Source organism: Leuciscus leuciscus, assembly GCF_965113295.1.
Source record: "Leuciscus leuciscus genome assembly, chromosome: 11".
In the NCBI taxonomy this organism is placed as follows: Eukaryota; Metazoa; Chordata; class Actinopteri; order Cypriniformes; family Leuciscidae; genus Leuciscus; species Leuciscus leuciscus.
Window position 1 is genome coordinate 4,392,142 of NC_138735.1, and position 16,234 is coordinate 4,408,375.

Here is a 16,234-nt window from a genome sequence, read left to right on the forward strand (position 1 = left end):
TACAGGTTTTTTTTTTTTTAGAACAGCTAAAAATAAAAATTAACATTACCCTTAACATGGTTATAAGGAGCCACTAATGGTCTAACCTGTAAATGTATCCTTACTGGAAGAAATGCTATAGAAATCCTTTCAGATATTCTAAGAGATGACAGAAAATTAACATTTTCAATATACGGTAAGTAAATTAAGTTATTTAAGTTATTTTTTTTTTTTAACTGATAGGGTTTTATGATTTAGAATAATATAAAATGCATCATATAACCAATGCAAACAAGTAATTGTTAACTAAGCTATTACTTTATTGTAGTTGTTATCAGCAAATAATGCATATGGATGATCCTACTAAAGGAAATTTTGCTAAAATAAATGAACAAACAGGAAAACAAAAATGTCATAATAGAGCATGCCCTGGGACTGTTTAGGCCTATTTTAAACAAAAAGAGTGAGTCAAACATTTCTTTAACTTTTTAATCCATGCAATAGTGCTTTTTGAACCATTCTTTACTCCAGAAGTGCAATCTACAATGTTGTACATTTTTATGCAGATAAAAAAAAATTAAATACATTGGAAATCTCTGGAAAATCAGAAATGTGGATCTACGCTGTCTTCGTCAGCTGATTCGTAGGAATCTGTAGACATGCTTTCATAGTTGCCAGTCATCTTTTTAATCCATGCAATAGTGCTTTTTGAACCATTCTTTACTCCAGAAGTGCAATCTACAAATCTTGTACATTTTTAGGCAGATACAAAAAATAAAAATACATTGGAAATCTCTGGAAAATCAGAAATGTGGATCTACGCTGTCTTCGTCAGCTGATTCGTAGGAATCTGTAGACATGCTTTCATAGTCGCCACAGTCATCTTCTTCAAGGACATCCAAACTATCCCATCCAGTCACTAATCGGTGATATGCTTCCTTCACCCTTTGTTTTTCAGTCTTCAGATCATGCAGCTGCTTTCGAAGAAGACAGAGCAAGCCACAATATGCATCCTCTGACAGTCCTGATGGATAGGCTAAAAAAATAAATAAAATTAGGCATTATAAATATAGGTAATATAGGTAACATGAAACCAGGGGTGGATCTACAGGGTGGCAGCTGCCACCCATGGGATAAAGCCTTGCCACCCATGTTGCCACCCCATTTATAAGTCAGATAATATTTCTTAAAGGAATCATGAACTGGATTGTTTTATTATTTTATAATGTTGCCTGGGGTGCCCTTATAATGTTAGTATGATTTTTACATCAAAAAATGTCATAATTTATAAATAAAAGCCATTTTTCCAAGCCTGATTTCAGCCTCAGATTTGAACGCTCTGTTTTAAGGGGCGTGTCTGCTGTGAGACTGCAGTGCAAACGCCCACTGCTGTGATTGGCTGACATGCTTGCATATGAAATAGCTAATAGTATTACATGAACTCTGTCGAAAACTTTTACTACGTTTTTACTATTACAGCTATCGAGATTAACAAATCGTGAAAAGTATCGTTTAAAGCATTATATTTAAATCTGTTCCATCACATGAAAGGTTGCAGCATGATGAGCACTGACTGAGCAGATGACAGACAGTCTGTTGATCGCGTGAATAAAGATCTTATCATTGCAACGCAATTTTTGTAAAATGTTTAGCACAGACACCTAAGCCAGTGGGAAGGGTTGTAGGAACCGCGTCATTAAAATGAATTTAATCCACTGGTCCCTGATAGCTTGGTCCGTTCTTGGGAGAGAAAAAACTTTTCCATGTTGATTCTGGCAGTCAACAACAGAGAAACTCACGTGTACACCACGTTTCTGCATCTTACACGGTCGAGTGCGTACTTCGAATCGGAATTCATGGCGGCGCTCGACTGAATATGAGGGGGAGAGGGGCAGGGCGGGCTTCCTGCAGCATAGGTCAGCGGTGTCCATATATGGTATATCTTGCGCCGACTTGACGTCAAGTCGGCGCAGAAATTAACATCACGTATTTGAGTGCACGTGCACGTGGGCTGGTTGACGAACCCAGGGGTAAACAAACGCTTCACTTTTAAATATTGGCTTTCCGGCCAGTGTATAATCGTTAGGCAATCATAACATACATTTTTTCTCGTGGAAAAGTAAAAATTACAGGTCATGACTCCTTTAAAGGTGCATTATGTGATCCTGGTTGGTATAACCTCTTGTTGATATTTGAAATTATCATCAAACAAAACGGACGCTAACTAGCCCCTCCCTTCTCCTCATACTTTCCCCGAACCCCACCCCCACATCATTCTAGTCAGTTATTGACTGGAACAGTCTGTTATGTTTACTGCTTACGGGTCGAACTGTTTTTGCTCAGTTTGTTTGAGCTGCTTTTGTGGAGAATAGGCTGTCTGCAGAGACCTCGTTTCTCTACAGTGTGTTCAGGAGACAGCCAGCTAGCGGATCGTGAGATGTTGTTTGCGGTAGGTGAAAAAAAAATGTTTTGGCCTAAAAGACGCCTGACATCACTGATAGCACCTTTAAGTATATTTTATGTTCATAGCCTACGTTGAAGACCAAGGAGACCCGCATCAAACAGAAATCGCCGATTTAGAATCCCCTCCCCTTCACAATGGTTTCACCCATCATCAGCACAGCAGTGACCCCTGCGAAATTTTACAGTCTGCAGTACGCAGTGTCTCCATTGACGGTATATAATAAGTGTCTCGGAAAAGAGAGGCTGATAAGCAGTTAGCAGTGAGTTTAGAGGTAAGTTTTTCACCAAGTTGAAAAAGTCCATAAGCAGACAGTTAAGTAACCCTGCAACAACCACATTGTTACGTTATTTACATACGCAATACTTTCAAATTTTTCTATGATTGTCAGGTCTCTAAGATAAGGTTCTAACAACGTTAGTCTAGCTCTTTGGGTGTTAAACTAATTAACATTAAAAATAATGTTTGATTAAAAAGGTACTTTACTGAGTCTTTATGGAATTAGAGGGAAATGTTTGAACGTCATGGTTATCATTGCAACAATCCTGCATTATAATATTGTTTCAATCCAGATAACCTAAATCTACAGACCCTTTCCAAAAATTTGAATATCGTGGAAAAAGTTCATTTATTTCAGGAATAAAATGTGAAACTAATATATAGACTCATTGCATGCAAAATGAGATAGCCTATTTCAAGCCTTTTTTGTTGTAATTTTGATGAAACCTTTATTTGTTGTGATTTTGATGAAGCTTGTTAATTAAATGATTACAGCTTGTGAAAACAACAAAATCGAAATGTCAGAAAATGATAATATTGCATGAAATCACACAGTAGTTACACAGTAATCTCATGCTCATTGAACCAGGTTTTGGTTATTTTGGCAGTGTGGGCAGGTGCAAGTCCTGCTGGAAAATTAACTCAGCATCTGCATAAAGCTTTTCTGCTGAAGGAAGCATAAAGCGTTCTAAATGTCCTGGAAGACGGCTGCGTTGACTGGTCATAAATCTAATCCTGATTTTGTGGTTTTCACAAGCTGTAAGCCATAATCATCAAAATTATAACAAATAAAGGCTTGGAATATCTCACTTTGCATGCAATGAGTCTATAATATTAGTTTCACATTTTAAGTTGAATTCCTGAAATAAATGAACTTTTTTAATTTTTTGGAAAGGGTCTGTATTGATGGCTTATGTTTTATGACAAACGATAGTTTGCCTCAGGTAGATTAACAAGACGACCCTAGGTTGCATTTTGGCGAGAGTTACCTTTTAAGAAGCAACTTAGCGATGTATATCAATACACTAAATTTGACATGCCTGTCAAAATTCTTAAGTAAACTCCAATGAGAGGTAAAATATTTATAATTTAATAATCAATGATTTCTGAGAAAACAAACACTTACTCTTAGTAGTGAGGCCATCTGACAACGCATCAGTCTGATCGTTTAGATCTTTGACACGTCTGCAGATGTGATCCCAGTGTCTCTTCATCTCCTCCACAAGTATAGCCTCTTCTTCCTCAAGTCTCTGTACTTGCATCAGCTTGTCAAACACCTTTTTTTTCATGGCCAGAGAAGCATCACCAACTGAAAATGAACTTGTAACAAAAAATAAAAGGTATGATACAAGTTTTTGCACGTTTATCAATTAAATAAATTGTTTACATAAATTAAAAGATTTAATCACGTCAATATAAACATTTCTTGATCATCTACTCATCCCAATGCCAACCAAAATGTTCATTTCTCTATTTCTTAAGGTTTTTAATAAAACATTTCAGGATTTTTCTCCCCATGATGGACTTCAACTAACCAGGGAAAACACAGACCAACTTCTGGCAAATGTAGATTTGCTCTGCAAGTTAGTCTGGCCAAGAGTCCATTTAAGCTCATTTCTAATCTTTCCAAACCTTGGCAATAATCTCAAAAGTTGAGGTGGCTTTACACAATGATGATCGCTCTGATTAGTTTTAGGTCTATCCAATTACCCCCAGCGACATCCGTTGGTGAAGCGCAACAACTTTGAAATGCGTTATTATATTAAAATTGCAAACACATGAGGACAGTCTCAATGAAAGACCCACGACTGACAGAGGAACGTGCTATTACATTTCTCTCCTAAATGGTATTAAATTAGATTTAATGGAGCATTTTAACTGTGACAAGATGATTGACAGGGCAGTTTATGTGACAGGATGTATATGAAAGATCCGTCCAATAAAGATAACAAAGTAGTATGTCCCAAAGCTTGCCTACTCTTTTGCTACACATTCAAAAGTAAATACCTTTTATTCACAAAAAGAGTAAGTAGGCAAATTGGGACGCAGCATATGGCTTTACACAATGACGATCGCTCCGATTGGTTTTTGGTCTATTCAATTGCGCCCAGAGGCATTTGAGCAACGTCTGTTTGTGTTCTTTGAAAATGAGTTGTTAATGAAGCTTTTCCAGACCCTATCTCAGTTACGACTGAGAAGGGTCTGGTTTTAACCAGGCTAGACTTCAACCACAACCAACATATTGAAGTCTAAATCAATGCAGTTTCAAAGGGCTCTACACAATAGGGTCTTTATCTAGCATTTATATACTCTTTAACCACAGTTGTTCATCTTGTGATGGTCTGCCAGGCATCCGGTTCAAAAAGGCAGGGAAGGGGTGAAAAATTCCATCTCATTCTCCTCCAAATTCAAAATTGTTGTCGGACATCTTTGATTTAGTTTATTATTACCATTTAAAAAAACAAAACTCTTGTGACATTTCCAACATGATGACGTAATTTCCGGCACGTCGCAGACCAGCACAAGATGAACAATTGTGGTTAAAGTATATCAATGTATATATATATATTTTAGAAAATGACCAATCGTTTAGCTAGATAAGACCCTATTCCTCAGCTGAGATTAGGGCTGGGCGATATGGACCACAACACTTCTAATATACATGCATTTGAAAAGCAGATTTCGGTTTGCTTTCAGCTTAGACATAACCAACTTTCTTTATGTAAACCTTGTGTGTATTTGAGAGTATTAGCAAAATAAGACTCGAAAGATAACTTAGTCCAAAAGTAACCAGGCGCTGTTAAATAGGCTTCAGTGCATGTGCGCTTCAGGTGTTCGTGCTCAGTAAAGCGCATGTTAGAACAGCCCATCAGCAGTGAATGACACGTTTAACTGGGAAGGCTTTAAAGCACATGGAAATAATGAACTTTTGTGAACTCACTAAACTGCAGTGTCCCGTTCCTCTGCGTTAACATTCGATGCAAGTATGTGTCGCGCTGTACCCTAGGCTGTTGAGACGCACTCTACATAAGCAGTCAGCAGCTTGCTTGGAGCAATGATCACAGTGCAAATTTGAACTATATCGAGATATATGCGATATGGTCGAATTTTGTATCGCATTTTAAAATATATCGATATATTGACCAGCCCTATAGCTGATATTCTACAAAGCCCTTTGAAACTGCATTGATTTTGACATCAACATATTGGTTGCAGTTGAAGTCCATTGTGTTGAGAAAAATCCTGAAATGTTTTTCTAAAAAAAATATATATATATTTTACACTGAAGAAAGAGAGACCTTGACATCTTGGATGGCACTGAGGGGAGTAAATTATCAGGAAACTAATCATTTATGGTCATACCCATTTCCCATGGCCAGATAGGCGTTTCTGCAGCAAGCAAGTCATCTGCAGAATTCAAAGCTTTGGTACTTGTTGGAAGAGAATTGTACTTGGATATTGCATCGGATAACTTCTTCTCTTCGACAATCCTCCGTCGGACTTTGTGCCGCTGCTTGTTGCGATCTGGGTTATATAAAAAAAGGTGATTAAAACAGGCCATTTAAAAGAAATTAGGATTATCCAAATAAGAAACAACAGATTAGGGGTGTGACGAGACACCTATCTCACGAGATGAGACGCAATGGGTTCACGAGAACGAGGAAAGATTTTTGCACAATATTTTATTCAAATCCTCAATGGTCAGGCCAAATCATGACTTGAAAAATTTGAATTGTTTTACTGATAATCTTCTAATGAATGTCATTTCAGTACTACTTCATTGGAGTATCAATTATCAAATGCTTACAGACAATTATATACAAGCACTTTAAAAGGTTTTGCCAAACTCAACTGACTGGTTTTTCTCCTATATTATTTAAGTCTCTTCAGACCTTACTGTACATGAAAACATAAAAATAAAAACAGCATAACTTATAATAAAAATAAAATTTTCTTATTAAAGGAATAGTTCACCTCAAAATCAAAAACTGTGTCATCATTTACTCACCCTCAAGTTGTTTTAAACCTGTATGAATTTCTTTCTTCTGCTGAACACAAAGAAAGATATTTTGAAGAATGCCGGTAACCAGACAGTTCATGGACCCCATTGACTTCCATAGTAGGAAAAAAAATACTATGGGAAGTCAATGGGACCCAAGTTACCAACATTATTCAAAATATCGTTGTGTTCAGCAGAAGAAAAATTCATACAGGTTTGAAACAACTTGAGGGTCAGTAAATGATGACACAATTTTAAATTTTTTTGGAAAAAATAAATTCTCTCTCAGTTTTGAAGTGCAAACAAACCAAAAACAGAGACCAGAGTCACAGTACAGAGATATAAGTTTGATATTAGGTTATTGTATGCAGCTTAAATTGCACACATTAGAAAGAGCTCTTGTTTTACTTTCACTTTCAAATTCACGATTGCACGTACTATGTACCCGGAGCAGCGGTGCTGAACACGTGTTCTACAATACAATACATGCAGGCTCTTTTATGCAACAAATCCGTCGCAATCTTCACGCAATCAGTGAAATGTGATTCCTGTTACACTATTAGCAACTGCAACTCATGTTGGATGAGCAGAGCAGACTTTACAATAGTTTACAATGGTTATATTTATTTTTTTAACAGCAAAACATCAGTGGAGGCATGTAATGGGAATGTAACTGTGACATTCTATGCTAATTTCATCTTGTCACATTTTAGTCAAGCAAGATATTGTAGCAAGAGATCTCGACACACCCCTACAGCATATATAGAGCATTTTATTTACCTGTTAGCCGATACAAATCTCTCTTTTTCTGCTGAATGCCTAAATACAACCCTTCAATCTGATGCTGCAACCCCACTGGATCGTCGGTTCTACTGCCATCGGGAACTGTTTAAAATAGCATATCAGATTACTGAATCAGGACATTAAGCAAGAAAAGTATTTTAAGATTTTACTTCAAATAAATTATTAAAAACTATGATATTTACTTAATATAAAAACTGTCAAAATATGAAAAACAAAAAATTGAGAATGCACCTTGAGTTGCCCATTGCTTAACATCGCACACCCATTGCTGCAGCTCTATTTTGGACTTAGCCAGGACTGCCTGAACCGCCTCGACATCTTCCTTGGCTTCCTTCATCTTTTGCCCAGTCTTAAACATAGATGAGATTAAACATTTAACTGAATATGACTATTTAAAAATAAATTAATAGTAAATGTATGGCTTAAAACAACTGTTTTAAATGCGTGGTACCTTGATATACCGCTTAGACAAGTAAATGTGAAGGTTCTTCCTCTTTCTCTCATTCCATTCTTTAGCATGAAGGGTGATCATGTCCACTCGTGCTAAACAAAAACAAAAAACAAACACACACAAACATATATACATACACACACACATATATATATATATATATATATATATATTTTTTATTTTTTATTTTTTTTAAATGTCTATTCACTGCACATTGATATTCCAAGATTAAAGGAATTGTCCATTTCAAAATAAAAATTCTGTCAAGATTCATCCTCAATTGGTATGGAAGTTGTTCACCCTGAATTTTTTATACAAGAGAACACAACATATATTTTGAAGAATGTTGGTAACCACGCAGGTGATGGACCCGATTGACTTCCATAGTAGGAAAAAAAATACTATGGAAGTCAACAGGGTCAATCAATGATGAAAAAAATATTATTTTGAATGAACTATGTGATTTACGAAAAGCTAAACAACTAATATGAGCACAAATATAAATTTAAATAATAATAATTAACTGAACAATTCCAATAGGGTCCTCACACCATTGCTACTCAGGCCCTAAATCAGGCATCATTTTCATTTTTAAATTTGATTATGAAATTTTAGATTATTTTGTCTAAATCTATGGACTACAAAAATACAAGGCTGTGTACATGACACTTACCAGCCTTACTCAAATATTTTGTTGTAAGAGCAACACGTGATAAAAAACTGTTAACTTTCTCCACTTCTTCACCAATAGTAGTGCCTGCTCCCGTTTGATTTTTACCACTCCACTGAACCTATAAAACAAACCGGCACAATTTTACAGACAAATCAAGTTTAAAGTGAAAATGAGTATGCAGAAAAAGATATTTATATAAAAATATAACAAATTATAATTGTTACCTTTAACAATAATAATTAAGACCTTTAACAATTTCATGTTATTTAAAACAATCGATCAACGATTACCTTTACACAACTGCGGGTAAAAAAAAAAAAAAAATCCTGTACACGGTCAATACTTGCACAACTGTTATTAAAGTTTAGATCCCATGACCATCATGAATGTAGGTATATTACTGTGATGAAGGTCATGGGACCAAAACGTTGTTAATGGGCTATTTTGATACATGTGCAGGATTTTTTTTTTTTTTATGTCATTTAAAACAGAGTTACCTCACAGCTAGTAGAGTGTCCCTTTGCGTGCATAACAGAAAGAAAAGGCTTCATCTCTGTTAACGGCTGCAGACGTGGAACTGCCTGTGCAACTTTTTGCAAATAGGGCCAATATCGACACATAATGTCTGTGCAGAAGAATCTGCAGTTGGTTTTTGTAGGCACTTCATTTGTCAAAAACATTGGATAGGCAAATATTTCCCCCCTCTTCATGTTGAGTCCTTTAAGCAAAATGTTGTGTCTGCACACTGCCACCTCCAACCCTTCCTCATCCAATTTATTGCTTGACTTTTTTGAGGTCTCCCTGGCAGCAGCCCATGTTGACTGTCCACATGTGCCTCTCCCTTTTACCTGCAAGACAGTAATAATCATAATAATAAACAACATTATCAGTAAAGATGTATAACATATATACAGTTAAACAACGAAAATACTAATAAAATGATGGAAACATACAGGGTTGGTGTTTTGCTGAATGAAATCAACAAATGCTGCCACATCTTCATCCTTGGAAATGAAAATACCTTCGTAGAAAGGCTGCTCCTCTACTCTATATTAATTACAGTGGAACAAATTGGATTAGAGGGCCAATATACACTAAACATGTATAGAAATATTCTTTTAATATATTAGTTATGCTATTACTCTTTGGCTTTGTTAAACCGGTATAGTTTACGGTTTCCATCTGCAGACACAGCAACTGCATCTGGGACACATGCAGGGCACAAGAAATGATCGACTCCACTGAGCTTCTCTTTCTCATGACGACAATAAGTCCATTCCAAAAATGCTTTTTGGAATGTTTTGCCACAAATAGTATCAATCTAGCAGTGAAAAAAAAAACTAAAATTAATTGGGGATAAGGAAAAGTTCATTAACAAAATTAATTGTAATTTTTTAAAAGTACCCGTCCAAATGTCCGTGACCTATTCTCTAACATGTTCACAAAGGCTTGTCTTGAGAGGCCTGGTGCAGTGACTTTGAACTGCTCAAAAGATGTAAATAGGTCAATCTGATATATAGTTTGAAATGCAAAAGAGCCTGGCCAGTAACCACTTTGGATAAGGTCCTGCAGCTCAGGTGTCCATGTTTTGTGGCATGTAATGCAGCGCCAAACAGGCAAAGAGAGGTCATAGCGACCTACAATACAGTCCAAATAAGTAAGTGACAAGCCTGAATATCAAAAATTTTGGATCGAGTAAATACTTTGGTTTTAAGGAGTACATACCATTTATGTTGATGAGATGTACTAATCGGCCAGCACTTACAGACATGTTTTGAGCCACACAACTGCAAATGTTTTGCGGTTGTTGGATGGGTAACAAACATGCTAAAGAAAAGAAAAAAAAGAACGTAACTAACATATGACTTAGATTTTTAGACAACACATCTTAAAAATGTTTTACTTACCTTGCTCACATAATGTGTGTTGGCCATTGATGTTCTTTATGACATTTGATGGAGGAATAGGTTTAAAAAAAAAATCTAAAAAACACTCCCTGTTATGCAAAACAAGGTATTGGTGGGTTGACACATCACAGTTGTCGCAGTAATGTGGTTTTGGCAAACAGTCCTTGCACCTTATCACTGCTGCATTCACTCTGCAGTGATCACAAGATACGGAAAATACCCTGTCCGAGGCAAGCGAGCGGTCCAAGAGCTTTTGTCTTGCTTCCATCCAATGGTTTTCAGACACTATTTTTCTTACTGTCCAGTTGTGAGATGCAGACATACTTTTCTCTGAGATAAGTGCATCATGGAGCTGATGTAACTGTATATCTTAAAAGCCAAAAGTCATATAAAAAACAAAGTCATTATCTATTATAATTGATCAAAACACAGATAATGGTTTTGACAAGATGGAAGACTTTTGTTACTTACCAATAGCACACTGTGCATTGATGCGTGTATCTGAACAATCCTCATTCATAGACTCAGAGTCAGCAGCACTTGAATTTACTAGAATATATATTTTTTTTAAATCAGTAAACCCATTATTGTATTTTTGATTGGCTCTTTTATAAACTACTAAATGGACACAATCGGCTTACCAGGATCAATCAAAGTTTGGTTGCTTGTTGATGCATGGACCACTGAAGCTCTGGATTTACCTGTAACGTACCAGTGTAAAAGTGATAAGCCTCTATACGATTTTTGAAAACAGAAACATTAAGAGAAAATAAACATGATATTATCACTTACCTCCTTTTCCTTGTTTGGCTTCTCTTTTTGTATACACCAAATTACCACTTTTGTCTCTTTTTTTCCATCTGATCCTTGGAACGTCTTTCTTTTTTTTTAGGTCGTGATTTAAGAGCAGTATTCTCCTAGCCATAATGATATATGTTATCAGAATAAAATGCTACAAAACGAACAGTATCAATACTTACAGACATTTCAAGAGACAATTTACTTCCTGCAACTCCTGCAAATCAGACATTATTTCATCGATGTCGAGTTCAAATTCCTTTTCCATGTCTTCTGCAGATGGATCAGAGAAATGATTGGTGGCCATTATAACAGAATGGTTTTCAGGTTTACAGATGGTTATTTACAGGTATAGGCCTGTAAATTCACAGCCAGGCAGCGGGTCTTCTTCTTTTTTTAAATTGCAGTTGTCAAACAACTTTTAAGTGTGCATTACCGCCACCTTCTGATATGGAGTGTGGATCACATTCGCCGTTGCTCACTACTCTATAAATAAATAAATAAATATATAACCCCATAAATATCTAAAGCATTTACGATGCTGATCGTAGCCTGATCAGTCTGTGAATGTTCAATGTAAGACTATTTATATTTGCTTACATTCACTGATAACAAAAATAATAAAACGTTATTAATTAGCCTAAATGTGAGCAGTCCCCTCTATATGTAGCCTATATGTAAAATTCAAAAGAATATGTATGTATATAATATAGATATGATTATGGGGTCAACGTACTATTTTTTTTTTACCAGGGTTAATTGAAGCTCAGCTGGGTGTCCTCATGCTCACTAACGTTAACTTGCTGTAGTACGTTTCACGGAGTAGTCTACATAAAACAATCACCTGACTGAAACTTAGCCTTGGCTACATATCGTAAGGTTCTGGCAAAACTTGTTAAAGCGAGTGATTACACTGTAAAAAGTGAACAGTTGGATCAACTTAAAAAAAAAGACTTCAATTGGTAACACCTAAAGAAATTAAGTTTTCTCAACTTAAATTATCACGTTTTCGTGATAATTTAAGTTGAGAAAACTTCATTTCTTTCTTAATTTCTTAAATTCTTAATTTCTTTTTTGAGTACATTTTTTTTAAGTTGATCCAACTGCTCACTTTTTACAGTGTATGTACATTCACTGAATGAATATTATGAAAATAAAATATATATTTCTCGCTAGAAATGTAATCAAAACTTATTTTTATCCAGAATCTAACTCAAAATATTGTTTTTTTTTCACTAAAAATGATAGAAATGTCCGCCATGTTATTTTGTTCTCGCGACCGGAATCTTGAAAGTCACGTGACTTGGACATAGTGCCTCTAGTGGACGTTTCACCCAGAAAGTGCAGGGAAATGTACTTTCAGGTACGTATTTCAGGGTTTGCAAAAAAGTACCCAGAGTAACGTATTTCCAATGAGCCTGGGTTAAAACTTCTGATCAAAAAAAATAAAGACAGAGACACAATTTTTTCAATAAACCATTTAACCACAAATTCACATTACATAAACCCCTATTCACATTCCATGCTGCATTCCTTTCAAGCTGACAGTCATAGATGCCTTTGGAAATCTAAAAACTGTGAACCCAACATTCTTTTGTTAAATTTTCAAATGAAATAATACTCTGTATAAAAACAAGATTTGGTCTTCAAAAAGCTGTTTTTCAAAAATGAGTGAAAAATAGGGGGTGGTCTTATATTCAGGCCAATACGGTATTAGCTGGCCTGAATATAAGAATATACGGTATTAGCCTGCGGGCCGTCTGAATGTTAAGAGGTTAATCTGGGGGAAACCCAAGCTTTATCGATTCCTTATTCTTTTCCTAAATTCTTTTCCAGGTGTCGGAGAAGGAAGAGGCTGAAAAAAATCTTCAGCAAGAAAGCATGGCAATCTTCGTCATCAGAGATGCACAAGCTGTACCCACAAACATTGGCATCATACTTGAGGGACAAGAGGTTCTGAGCGACTTGCTGTCTGTCGCAAATGCTGTTGCCATTCTCCTGGGCCTTCTTTATGCCTTATTCAGTCTGGAATATCCCAAGACATTTGAATATATCCAGAAAGTCATCATGGACCCAAAAGGCATGACAAACAATGTCAAGAGGCTCTGTGACCAGCTCTACAATAGAGCTTAATTCTGGGTTCCCACACATCCCAGTTTACTCCCGTAAATGATGTCATGTTTGAGTGGCTGGCTATGGTTCGGCGTTCTACGCAATGCTACGTGCTGCAGCGTTCTGAAAGCTGCCAGTTTACACCAATGAGATGAAATGGGACAGTGTATAGCAACAACTCTGTACTTCCATTCCAATTTTTGACTTTTCAACAATGTTTTTTTTACAGTTGGATATCATTTGTAGCATCATAAAATACAACGAGGACAGAGATAGTGAGAATCTTTTTATTGCAAGATGTACATAAATTGGGATCACAAACAGGGAAAACAAATAAACAAACAAACAACCAAAACAAAACCAATACAGTCAGGAACTGACAGATGCGTGCGTTTGTGTGTGTGTGTGTGTGTGTGTGTGCATGTGTGCGTGTAAAGGTAACTGGGTGGACGTGTCACAGTACATACTTTGAAGAACAAGAGATAGATGGAGAAAAAAAAAAAAAGGAAGATAGTGAGATACTGACTACAGCTGCATTTCTAGTAGTGATGAAACTGAGAAATTGTCACATTTCCCTAATTCACTGCATTGTTCTCGGTTAAGGCTGTTGTTTTCTAAGGTCAATGTTTGCCAGCTCTTAGAAGTTGAAAATCTGACACTTGAGTACTGAAATTGTGGATATGTGTAAGTAATGTATAAGTTAATAAATATCTATGTAATGAAAATTCTTTCTTTTTTTAATTATTTTGGACAAGATTAAATATTAAGAAATGTTCCGTAATGGTAAACATGTTTTATTAAATCCATATCTTTTTGTTTGTTTAAAATAAATCATTCCAATTAATTTGTATTTTTAAAAATGAGAAATAATTGTATAATTAAACCTATATCTATTTGATTGGAGAAAACAAATAATGTCTAATACATATTTCTTAAATGTGATTTTTTATTAGGCCTATATTAAATCTATATATTTTTGTTTAGATCAAAAACAGAATTTAAATTAATTGACTTTCTTCAATAAGAAAAATATACTTTGTGCCAAGGTTTAGAAAATACATAGAAAATATTGGTTAGGGCAAGTTATTTATTTTTCATTGGCTCAAGTTATAAAATATAGATGTGAACCCTACATTTTTTTTAATTGGATGAATGAAAACCTTTTTTTCAGAGTGTGTGTGTGTGTGTGTGTGTGTGTGTGTGTGTGTGTGTGTGTGTGTGTGTGTGTGTGTGTGTGTGTGTGTGTGTGTGTGTGTGTATTGTTTTGGAAATATTTTTCTTTCTATATATGTAAACTGTATATTTATTTATTTGTCAATGACAACACACATTAATTAGCACATTAGGCTAATATGGATTTATTCCCATGGAAATTCTTGGCTCTAAGAATATATATTTGTAAATCTCATCAAAAGACAAAATTAAATGTTAAAACTAAATTCACTGTAAATATAATCTTAATTTGAGTTTCATAAACTCGGCGTTGCGTTTGAAATCCGAATTTTATTATTCTCCATTTTTTCAATCAATACATATTACATAGCGAAAATAACCTGCTGAAAGAAGCAGTTTTTTTGACAAGAGACATCGTTATGTTTCGCTCCTCTGTCTGCGCTTCAGAGAGCATCTAAAGCCGCTAAACGTAGGCCTATGGAAAGTTTTCAGTCAGGGAAACTGTTTCTCAAAGATGAGCAACGATTTATAGATTTATTTGGAACTATTTTCGTTGCCGATATATAGAGCAAAATGTAAGTCATGTAATATTTACGACTTAATATAAAAAAAAACGTCCTGCTGATGTTCGGGACAGCACTCTTTCTCGTCCTATCTGTTGCTTTTTTAAATAATTGTCATAAATAGAAAAAAACAAGGAAAGCCTACAGGAACTTTTTTTGTGAATTATATTCTGTTTCAGAAATGTTTCAGATGGCAGATGCTTTTATTGTAGGCTAATATCTGTAAAAAACAAAACAAAACAAAACAAAAAAACAAAAAAAACAGTGGTCTGTTATTCTTAATAACAAAATGTATGCCAGCTTCACTTGCTCCCGTTTATGCACCAGCTGCAAATGCTAAAAATAAATAATAAACAGCGCTAGTTTTTCTATGAACAATCATGAATTAAAAAAGCTAAGTCAGTCTTTGTTTGTATTGCATGTTCACTTTTAATACAGCGAAACAGCCTAGGTCTTCCATTCCTCTCAAACTCTTGTGGTCGACTGTGACGTCACTCGTGTGGCCGACTGTTACGTCAACTCGGGTGGCTGACTGTGACGTCAACTCGGGTGGCTGACTGTGACGTCAACTCGGGTGGCAGACTGTGACGTCAATTCGTGTGGCCGACTGTGACGTCAACTGTCGACTGTTACGTCATAATGATCGTGAGTATAAACAGTGCCGCGGATTTATTCTTCTTGTAGCGAGTAGGCGATTGTGAAATTACTATATACATTTACATTATGTGCATCTGAGTTGTGCATATTAGTAGGGAAATTGATACAAAATTGATTATTCAAATAATCTCTTCTGTTTCTCTTTCTTTCATAGTGTTTCACAGATATAAATTGCAAGAAGTATTGTTCACTTCTAGTTCATTTTCGAGTATGTCAACCATGCCCACCATTTTTGAGAGTGCAGAGCAGTCCTCATCAACTGAATTGTCAGATGAGCTCACTACAGCCCTTGCTGCGGGGCGGTGGTGGGCGATAATGGAAGTTTCAGACCCCATATCTGAGTATCCTGACTATGAGGACCTCATCTCAGACCAGTG

The 16,234-nt window shown here is 35.8% G+C and overlaps 1 protein-coding gene across 2 annotated transcripts; it reads right to left on the minus strand.

Moving 5' to 3' along the window:
- Nucleotides 1-548: 548 nt before the first annotated feature.
- On the minus strand, nucleotides 549-11,494 carry LOC309508763 (uncharacterized protein). 2 transcript variants are annotated; one of them, XM_082183224.1, is made up of 16 exons: nucleotides 11,347-11,494; nucleotides 11,196-11,255; nucleotides 11,026-11,103; nucleotides 10,555-10,923; nucleotides 10,373-10,474; nucleotides 10,052-10,284; nucleotides 9,790-9,968; nucleotides 9,601-9,694; nucleotides 9,145-9,495; nucleotides 8,648-8,765; nucleotides 7,975-8,066; nucleotides 7,755-7,872; nucleotides 7,500-7,604; nucleotides 6,083-6,244; nucleotides 3,846-4,028; nucleotides 549-1,015 (listed from the first exon to the last, which is right to left on the minus strand). In XM_082183224.1, exons 1-16 carry the CDS (start codon nucleotides 11,477-11,479, stop codon nucleotides 783-785), a joined length of 2,610 nt encoding a protein of 869 aa, XP_082039350.1. In that variant the 5' UTR covers nucleotides 11,480-11,494; the 3' UTR covers nucleotides 549-782. The 2 variants fall into 2 exon arrangements, with proteins under 2 accessions (XP_082039350.1, XP_082039351.1); XM_082183225.1 differs by lacking the exon at nucleotides 10,052-10,284 and having other exon boundaries at nucleotides 9,790-9,850.
- Nucleotides 11,495-16,234: the final 4,740 nt, after the last annotated feature.